This window comes from Rhamphochromis sp. 'chilingali' (genome assembly GCF_963969265.1).
Source record: "Rhamphochromis sp. 'chilingali' genome assembly, chromosome: 8".
Taxonomy (NCBI): Eukaryota; Metazoa; Chordata; class Actinopteri; order Cichliformes; family Cichlidae; genus Rhamphochromis; species Rhamphochromis sp. 'chilingali'.
The window spans coordinates 6,874,542-6,884,148 of record NC_137935.1 but is presented as its reverse complement, the minus strand read 5'-3'; the positions used below and the strand labels follow the sequence as shown (position 1 = coordinate 6,884,148).

The 9,607-nt window shown below is 42.7% G+C and overlaps 1 protein-coding gene across 2 annotated transcripts in view; it reads right to left on the bottom strand.

Annotated features, from left to right (window-relative positions):
• Positions 1–504: 504 nt before the first annotated feature.
• cdon (cell adhesion associated, oncogene regulated) overlaps positions 505–9,607 on the bottom strand; it is a 33,598-nt gene continuing 24,495 nt past the window's right edge. Inside the window, exons 12-19 of one of the 2 annotated variants that reach the window (XM_080889478.1) lie at positions 9,310–9,491; positions 7,963–8,068; positions 5,549–5,671; positions 5,088–5,279; positions 3,303–3,613; positions 3,106–3,185; positions 1,897–2,159; positions 505–1,056 (exon numbers count right to left, since the gene is read on the bottom strand). In XM_080889478.1, coding sequence (XP_080745604.1) covers positions 902–1,056; positions 1,897–2,159; positions 3,106–3,185; positions 3,303–3,613; positions 5,088–5,279; positions 5,549–5,671; positions 7,963–8,068; positions 9,310–9,491 — 1,412 coding nt within the window. In that variant the 3' untranslated portion in view covers positions 505–901. The remainder of the gene's footprint in view (positions 1,057–1,896; positions 2,160–3,105; positions 3,186–3,302; positions 3,614–5,087; positions 5,280–5,548; positions 5,672–7,962; positions 8,069–9,309; positions 9,492–9,607) is intronic. The other variant, XM_080889479.1, reaches the window with a different exon arrangement.

The following is a 9,607-nucleotide window of genomic DNA, read 5'->3' as shown; positions in this document are numbered from 1 at the left end:
GATGCATTGCAAAGTTATCTAGGCTGCTCACACTTAACATCTCTGTCTTAATGTAACTACTCAATTTCTCTAATAGATTGCGGTCAGCAGGTCATCAGAGCTCTCAAAGTTAACTGGATTTTGTGTAAAGTGATGACTTATCAAACAGTCAGTGAAGCAAAGCGCAACAGCCTTAATCTGAACAGTGCAGGGAGCGTTCACCCCATTCAGGGGTCACTGCAGTGGAACAGCCCATCACACAGCCACATCAAAGGCCTGCCAGAAATATCGATGGGTTTGGATCGAGGCGGGGAAATTCACTACGGCAATCATTCATCGGGTGCTGCACATGAAGGAGGTCAGGAAAGACATTGAAAAAGGTTGTTGTTGACTCTCCCACATCTTTTTTTTTTATATTATTACAAAACTTTACACAGACAACTGCTAATCTCCACACTTGAGTGGAACACATAGAGACACAACACAACAAAAAATAAAAAGTATTTCTCATTCAAAAGGCATAAATAATATAAAAGACAAACTTTTTTCTTTAAAACAGATACATTCATATGAAATAATATTTTACTACTACAAAAAAATAAATAAGTCATCTAAAGAGTTTTTGATCTTTTATGAGACGCTTCCCGCCAGTGGGATATAGTGTCTTTTCGCTTCTCTCCGTCTGACTGCGCTCTCAGTCTCTTGTAGTCCCTCTTTTTCCCCCACGTTGCTCATCTCAGCTCAGTCCAATCAACACTTTAGTGTCCTCGTCACCATAACATGCAGTGTCTCTGACTATCCCACCGCTCGCTGGTCTTCCTTTTTTCCACTCTTGATACTTCCACAGCTCTCGTTCAGCCTCTCTGTCTGTTTTCTCTAAACTTCCAAACTGTGGGAGAGTGTGCTTGTGTGTGGGCTATGTTCAGGCCTCCTGCGGGCCAGGCTGGATAAGCTCTCCCGCCAGGCTGCTGCTGGAGATCCACCCAGGCTTTTCGTCACAGTCCAAGTCTGGCAGGCCAAGACTCTCCCAGCGCACCACAGGCCCCTCCGTGTCCACACACTCCGGCTCCTCCCCAGCTGCACACAGAGCGAGAGAGAGAGTGAGAGAGAGCGAGAGGCCTTGGTTTACTATTTGTATTAAAAAAGACAAGCAGAGATTCTGGAGAGGCCCACAGTGTAATTTGTGGTGACGCCGCATAGTTTGTCTGCATACAACATCAGGATTGGCAGTGATATAAAAATCTACTAGCAATGCAACAGTGCTGAACCGTGAGCATCTAGAAGTAAATGTTTTAAATTAATGCGCTAATTTCTTAAAGCAACTTGTTAAAAGCTACATATGGGATCTTTTTCCCACTAGGAAATGTGTAGAAAACATCAGCCTACCAGCACTGTAAGTACTGGGTCACCTTCACATTGCACCCACTTGGCCATGAAAATCAATGCCACGAACTTTCTGCTGCACAGTTTTTGCACTGATGGGCAGAGAAGCTTTGGAGCTCTGCAGTTATTGAGTCAGCAGATTGCTGGTGACTTTTACACTCTAAGTGCCTCAGCACTCAGCGACCCCACTCTGCAGCGGCTCTTACATGGTCTAAAACTTTGTGGTCGAGTTGACGTGGTTCCTTCAACTCTTCCACTTTGCAATAGTGACTCACTCTTTCACCCACTTCTTGAGTTATGATCAAGGGCAATAATGAGACCGGGATATCATAACAGCTACATAATGTTAAGGCGACAAGGTTGTCCCCGCCTACTTCTTGTTCTATAGCCAATTTAATTAAATGATCTGTAATCATGTGAGAAGCTTGGATATAACTTGGGAATTTAATTGCATAATAGGTGCAGTGAGAAGATGCAGAAATGGAAGACAAAATACATGGAAAGAACTTTTTTTTCTGGAAAAACGTGTCTCACCAGTGTTGTCTGCTAGATAGGTTTCATTGTTGCTGATCAGACAGCAGGAATGCTGTGAGGGCGAGGACTCTTTGTGCTCATCTGATCGGTATCCTGCGTTGGCCTCCTGGTCCACAGAATGCGTGTGGCTGTCGTGGCCGCGGCACTGTGATGAAACCTGGCCCAGAGGCACCATCTCCAGCCCGTCCTGCTGGCACGGCGCCACGCGATGCATTAGAGGGAGCGTGCCACTGGAGAAAGTGCCATTGGTCTTGTTGTAACATCTGGTCAGAGACAAACAGAGATGGAAGGGAAACATTCATTAATGCCCGTGCGTTGCTGAGTGTTCACTCTCTGACAGCTCTTAGCAGTGCTTTACATGCTCATTCTTTCTCTCTGAAGGTTTGCCACCAGACACAGAAAAACTCTGAATTAATATTACTAGTCCACAAAACAATGACAGCTCTAACACAACTGGAGCGCTCTCATCGTGCTTCAAAAACTGTTTTCATCAGAGATTACAGGCCACACAGCCTCTAAGTAACTGTGACACATTGTGGTTTTGCTCTTCAGTGAAGTTCCAAAAAGCAGAGAGTTGCACGCAGCAAAGTTGTCCCTGTTTTTCCGAACTCAGCTTCCCTCAATCGGGACACGATTGGATTGTGACCTCACCCCCCTCTTTTCCCAGCAGCCGGAGGTAAATAAACACAGGACTCATTAGGTCTGCTGGCTGGGTGCACACAGGGTAAACTGTGATGCTGGGGACCCTTAAATACATAAACAGGACTAAAAGGAAGGCAAATGTGTCCGTGTGTGTGTTTGGATCTCAAAAGGGGCTCTTGAGCACTTCTCAGCGATATCTTAGTAGAAATATGACCGATCTGTATTTTTAGGCCCAATTTGAAGTAAACAACGTTAATTTGAAATCCCAATAATTTCCATTTCCAGATTTTTTTCACTTGTTTGCTTGTTATTTCATTTGATTTTCCACACTGATCACTGCAATTGAAAGTAAATAATCTTAAAAAGGGGATGTCATATTTTCATTGGAGAAAAAAAGAGAAGATGTAAGAAAACTGTACAGGGACATAACTATATAAGAAAAAGGATATACAACTGGTATTACAAAGCCCATTAAGAAAAGTCCCGTTTCAGTTCACCTGCCAAGTGTAAAATAGATCAAAAACCCATACAAACACCTTGCTTAAGAGTTAGATTATGCTATCTCACCTGTTGTTGTTGCAGAGGTTTTGACAGCTCATACAATCAGAAGACTCTGTTTGGGGAAGAGCTGTGTACATGCCTCCACCCTGACAGGGAGACACAAACACCAGATTAAGCCACACTGAATGGAATTTGTACCTGTGCATGTAAAATACCACAATTTAAAACATCATGGACATGGACACCACGACCTCAGCACTCACGTTATGATGGTGGTGAGGGTGTGAGTGCTCGCAGTCCCGCGTGCTGTGCGGCAAGGTGCCGTTGTGGCCATGCGGGGGACCTGGTGTGTACAGATTCCCAGAGCCGTTGAGCAGTGCCAAGCCATTCGGGAGTTTGTGGTGGAGGTGATGGCATCCTTGGGGTAACATCTGGCCACTGTGTCCATAGCCACTGTGGATACCCCCATTAACGCGACTGTTGCCAGGCAGCGTGGTGTAGTCGAGCACATGGCCGTTCAACTCTGGTGACTGGTACAGGTAGCCGGGAGCATCAAACTCTGCAGCAAGAGAGGCTACAATCAAGATAGGAACAAGACCAGTTTCAGCTCTGGAGTAACTTTAGCTTGAAAAATTATTTAGGGCATCAGCTGGAATAGTTTTGGATATTGCTTAAATAGACAAAAAAAACTGTAAAACTACAATTCCAAGAAAGCTGTAAATAACAGCAAAATAAAATGATTTAAAAATCTTTGATTGCTCTGACCGCAGTAGAGTTTTCCACTTGGTGATGGTGGCATTTTTGGTGGATGGCAAAGACAATGATTTCTGGAAGCGTTCCTGAGCCCACGTAGTGATTTCTAGTTTTCAATACAGCTCCATCTGTGAGCTTGAAAGTCACAGGCATCAAGAGTCTTTTGATTATATTATTTAGTATAGGTTATTTAACGTAGTCTTCATAATTTTATATTATTCTGACAATGTTAAAAATTGTAGACGCAACTTGGTGAATCTCTGCCTATCTGCCTCTTCTAATTTTATTTAATTTAATAACTGTACAGTACTCTGTTTATAGTAACCATTGTCCTTGATGTAAATATGTAAGAAAAAAAATTGTGTATGTTTCTGTTCTGTGTCCTGTGTACTGTTTGTTGTATATGTGTCTTTCTGGCTGCTGTTACAACCAAATTTCCCCTTGTGGGACAATTAAAGGATTATTCTATTCTATTTTATTCTAAGATGCTCTTTTTATACCCAATCACATTACTGACCTGTTGCTAAGTAACAATTAGTTTCAAAATGTTCTCCCTTTTGTTGCCCATGTCCCAACATTTTCGAGATGTGTTGCTGCCGTCAAATTCTCGATGAGCTCATATTTTTCATGACATACTAATATGTCTCAGTTTAAACATGTTTTCTGTGTTCTATTGTGAATTAAATATAGGTTTGCAAGACCCGAAAATCACTGCTTTTATTTACATTTTACTGAGTATCCCAGCTTTCTTGGAATTGGGGTTGTATGCGTGGCTTTGCCAGTTTTGATGATGTTTACAGCCCCCCAGACAAGCAACCAAACAAGCATTTCAGCACTGGTGACATAATTCAAATATCATATTGTAACAGGTATCATGTGCCCAACTGTTTGATCAACTAAGATGTTGATGAACTGCGATGAATCATATGCGACCCTCATACTTACATAAAAGGTGGAAACCAGTGACCCAGTCTACGAAATCTTTAAGCTACAAAATTTCAGCTATTTACAGATCCAGCGGGTCTGATAAAGAGCTCATCTAACAATGGCCAACTCTTTTGCAGGCACTGTGGGATCTGTATATGCACTTGGCATGAACACTTGGAATATGTTTCACAAGCTGTCTTGGGGCCAGCTATTCTCAAAAATGAGTTAACTCTTGCATGCTTGCTGTTCATCTTGCAGTGAACAGCAGTGTAAGATAGAGCATGCTACGAGAAAAAGTTTGCTTTTCATACCCTGAGCAATGTTTGGGTATTGATTTTTAGTCTAGTCTACTTTGATATTAAACTCACTGTGCATGTTGTTCTGTTGACGATTCCTCCACAGACAGATGATAATAAAGGACACCAGGATGAACACCATCACCGTTAAAACAGAGCCCACAATCACGTAGAGCAGTCCTCCAGGAGGGCTTGGGGTATCCACAGGATGGGGGTCAGATGGGGTAATAGGGTGCTGGCTGGGTGATCCTGGAGACTGGCGTGCTGCAGAAGAGAGGAAGAAGGGGACATGAGGAACAACCTTTTACCCATTTGCGTTAAGGAAAATAACAAGGTACAGCACCAAACCATAAAATGCAAGCCATTGTTGTTGAGCTCATAAAACCCAGTACATTTATGTTGTGTAATTTTGGTGATCATACCCGTCATTAAAGTTACAGCCTTTGCAGAAACATGCCTGGACTTCTGATAAACTAGAGGTTTGGTTAAAGTGTGAGTCATTTCTTCTGCATTACAGCGTTGTGTTTCCTTACCTCTGGTCTCACAGATCATGACGTTACTGTATTCACTCTCTCCCCCGTCATTAAAGCACTGCATTTTGATATCGTAGGAGGTCTCAGGTTGGAGATGTCCAATCATGTGCCAGTTTTTTATACCTGGGAAGGCAGGAAAAAAGGGGGACAAAGGTGAGAAATCACTTCCTCTACAAGTCAGTGTTGACACAACTTGTTTAAACTCACAGCCAGTTTTTCGCTTCCTATTGTCCTTCGCTTCAGGCTTCTCACTCAGGTCATGTTCTTTCCCTCTCTCTCTGCTTCACACCCAAACCTTGTCTCCTTCTCTGACAGTCTCACCAGGACCCAGACAGTTGCCTTATTCGAGACAAGCTCCATATATGGCAGCTTCATGTTTGTCCTGGCTTGCCTCCAGTATTCCCACTCCACACTCACGCCACTGCTGCACTACTACACACTATCACACTACTACGTGCTTTGAAATCACAGATGAGACAGCTACAGTCTCCAACATGGAAATGCCACATTTCCTACAAATGAGGCTGAAATAAGCTGCTGTACTTGTCATGTTTCATTTCATAACAAGTATAATAAATCGCTGCACATGTACTACCTATGTCCCGAGGTAATTTTAGTGGGAACACGTTTTTAGAGAGGAAGCATACACTGAATCTCAGTATTTAATGTCAGTATCACCGTAACAAAAATGCCTCTAGGCAAGTGAGCGACTTAGAAACTGTTGCAAGAAAAGGTCTCTTCTAGAAAATAAGGATAAGGCTGGGTATGCTATGGGACAGGTCTCCTTTGTGATCGGCAAGCAGCGATGGCATGAGTGTATTCTAAATCTGACCCATCCTTCCCTCGTCAAGTGTAGTTTCAAAAGACATAAAAGGCCAAAACCTTTAGCTTAAGACTAAAAAATGGGACTTAACACGTCAATAGGTGATGTTATGGTCACTACGTCCAATTTTATCAGCTTTTTATTTTTCCAACTGTGGCCTCAGTCACACAGGACAAGAGATCAGTCAGAAACCTGTCGGCAATTTCCCGTTACCAGGATAATATTACAGTCACACTAAGGAAAACAATGAATGGAGACAGTGGCACAACCAACATTATTGCACCATGTGCAATAAACAGACTACGTAATTGCCTTTGATATCATTGCTTCAAAGATGGAGGCAGTCAGTTGCCGTCCTCAAAGCAACTTCAGTGCATCAAGACAGCAATAAAAGGGCATTTAGATGGCTATCAGTCTGCTAACGGTTTGCAATTGAATGGCGTTAAGCTGGCAGTTGCACGCAATCTGTTTGTGACTAACACGATTACTAACTGTGATAAAACAGCAAAAATTCCAAATCTGTTATTGTCTACTGCAAATCTGTTCCCATCTAAATACACAGAAAATCACATTGAACAGAAATCCAAAATGTTCAACTCAGCACAGTCTAAATAAGATTGGTTGTTAATTGTCGGCAGTTATCTTCAAACCTTTGCCAGCCTGTCTGAGACTGACTGCAGCGACTGTGCCTTGGGTTCAAAATTGGTCAGTTTTTTGGGTACTGCAAGTTAAACCTCATGGTCACCAGTTGGTTGGCCTCAGCTACATGCAAATGTGAAAAAAATCAATTTAATCACCAGACAATTGATTCAAGTGCCATTCTCTCTTCTGCCACTCTTCTGAAACTGGCAACATTTTAGTGCAAAAAATAAGACAAATTCTTCTTTAGTCCAAATCTTGTGCTCAGTCTGATTTGATACTTTATTTGCCAAACTGTAATTTTATGAGCATACCATAACACTATAACACTGGGCTTTGATGGGTATTACCATTTTTTCAGCTCTTAAAATCTGACATTAAGTGTAAGCTGGTCAGAGGTTCCTGTTTAAATCTACTAATTTTTAAATGTTATAGCAACGCAGCTATCCACATCTTAAAATTTCTCTCTTTAATGACTGAATTTTTGGAATTTGTAACTTCGGTGTAATAACAAGCTGCTCGCTGGGGACAAAGACCAAACAGACATTTGTCCCTGGCGGTGTGGAAAGTCACATACTCAGATGCTGGAGAGATGGGCAAAGTGAATGGATGCCCCTCCCTCCCTTCCTGCACCCAGCTCAACTGTTAGCATTCCACCCAGCAACCTGAGCTGCTCTCGTCTGGTCGGGCTCATATTACATCTCCGGCCTATTAGCTGGCAACCATTTATTAAAAACAGATTTCAGAAAGCAGTGCACTCTCTATAAATCAACGCGCCAAAATGCACACCACTCTCGACACAGTATCCATTACACTTCCAAGTTTATCTGTAAAGCACGAGCTTACGTCTACAACAGGACTGGGGGAAGCTGTCGACAAACACTCTACACCGTTACTCACTCGGTATGCAGTGGAAAAACATACACGCGGTAAAACATGTAGCTCCACTTACCTTCAACCACGTCCCTTTTGTAGTCGCTGTCATTGTCACTGTCCGTGGGCCGGTAGTAAATGTAGAAGCCTTGGATCGGAGTGTTGTTGTTAGTCGAGGGACTATACTGGATGGGGATGGAAAAAAGATTATGTTGGACTACAGCAATCTGGTAAGCAATTATCATACAAAGAGAGGAAATTTTCCAGCACCTAATAGCGGGCCCTGTTATCAGCAGATGTACAAGACTGCAAGCTAGATTGTGATTGCACTGTCTGTCTGAAGTTGAGGAAATAATGAGGCTGTCTGAGGTTAAGTAAATGTGGGGAACTATCTACATCCATCTGCAACCAAAACTGTTGTAAGGCAGAAACAGCTTTGAAGACAGAAGAATCAAAACCCAGAGGGACAGGGCCTCCCTTTCTTGCTGTTGGAGCAGAGCTCCTATCAGTACAGTCTGATTGGCTGCAAAAGAACCACGATCAGTTCAAACACAGGTGAGCCACCTGGAAAAGTCACTTCATCAGCCAAACTTTTCCACTGTTATGCAGGGACAGGAAGTTGTTCAGATCATTTTGATGAATGCGCACTTAACTTTGGAGACAATTACAAGCGATGCAGCTCTTATAGGAGCCTGAACAGGAATCATCAGTAAAAGCGGAAAACATTATCAACCATGTTGCGGCTGGCATAATTCTCCACTCATTATCGTAGAACACATGTCGGTAAGGGCACGCGCTGTTTTTCTTGGCTAACATAACATGAATTTCCACAGCAATTGTTCAGCGCTCCAGTGGGTTGAACCGGAGATGCTGATCATGTCGGCACCCTGTATTTAGGCGTAAATAAATCCACAATGGCATGGCATTTTGCACAAGTCAACAGACTTTTTAAGCACGGTTTAATCAGATCTGACTTAAGTTCCGGTGACCACTGAAAGAAACGTTTTGGCTCTCTACTCATTCACTTTAAAATTCCAGCCCAAGCAACCGAACAGAGCCACTGCCATAAAGGTGCTGAGTCCTAACAGTTGCCACTAGAATGTAAACGCGTTAGTATTTCATTTTTATACTTTCTTGCTTCCATTTCAACAGTATTTCATATCTGTAGCTGTGACATCACTGTTTCACAGTATCCACAGAAAGGAAATCCACAAGGAAACAAAAGTAGCCAGATAATCAAACACGACTGAAAAACCTTTTAAATGCTAATTTTGGTCAATGCACTAGAATACTGCGTGGACACAATTACTGTAAATACAGCAGTTTTGTGTAAAACTCACTGATAATTTTTGACAGTTTATCTTTGTTTTCACTACTAAATGCGCTTGTTTGAATGCCACTACTACTTCCATGATGTACTACTCACAGTCCAGCGCAGCATGATCTGTGTGTCGCTGATAGCATCCGTGGATGAAATATGAGGCCCAACCACTGGACGGTCTGTCTTAGGAGGGCTTGTTTGCGGCACTTGGTACGGCTTCGAGGGAATGCTGTGGGGGCTCTCACCGTACATGTTCATGGCTGCCACCCGAAACTTATAGGTGGATCCTGAGTGAGAAATACAACAGGAGCAGCAGTGTTACAGTACAGTGTTGCTAAGCAAAAGCTAATGTTGGATTTCTTAAGCAGGCAACACTCATATGATGCTGTTAGTTGGTGTATTG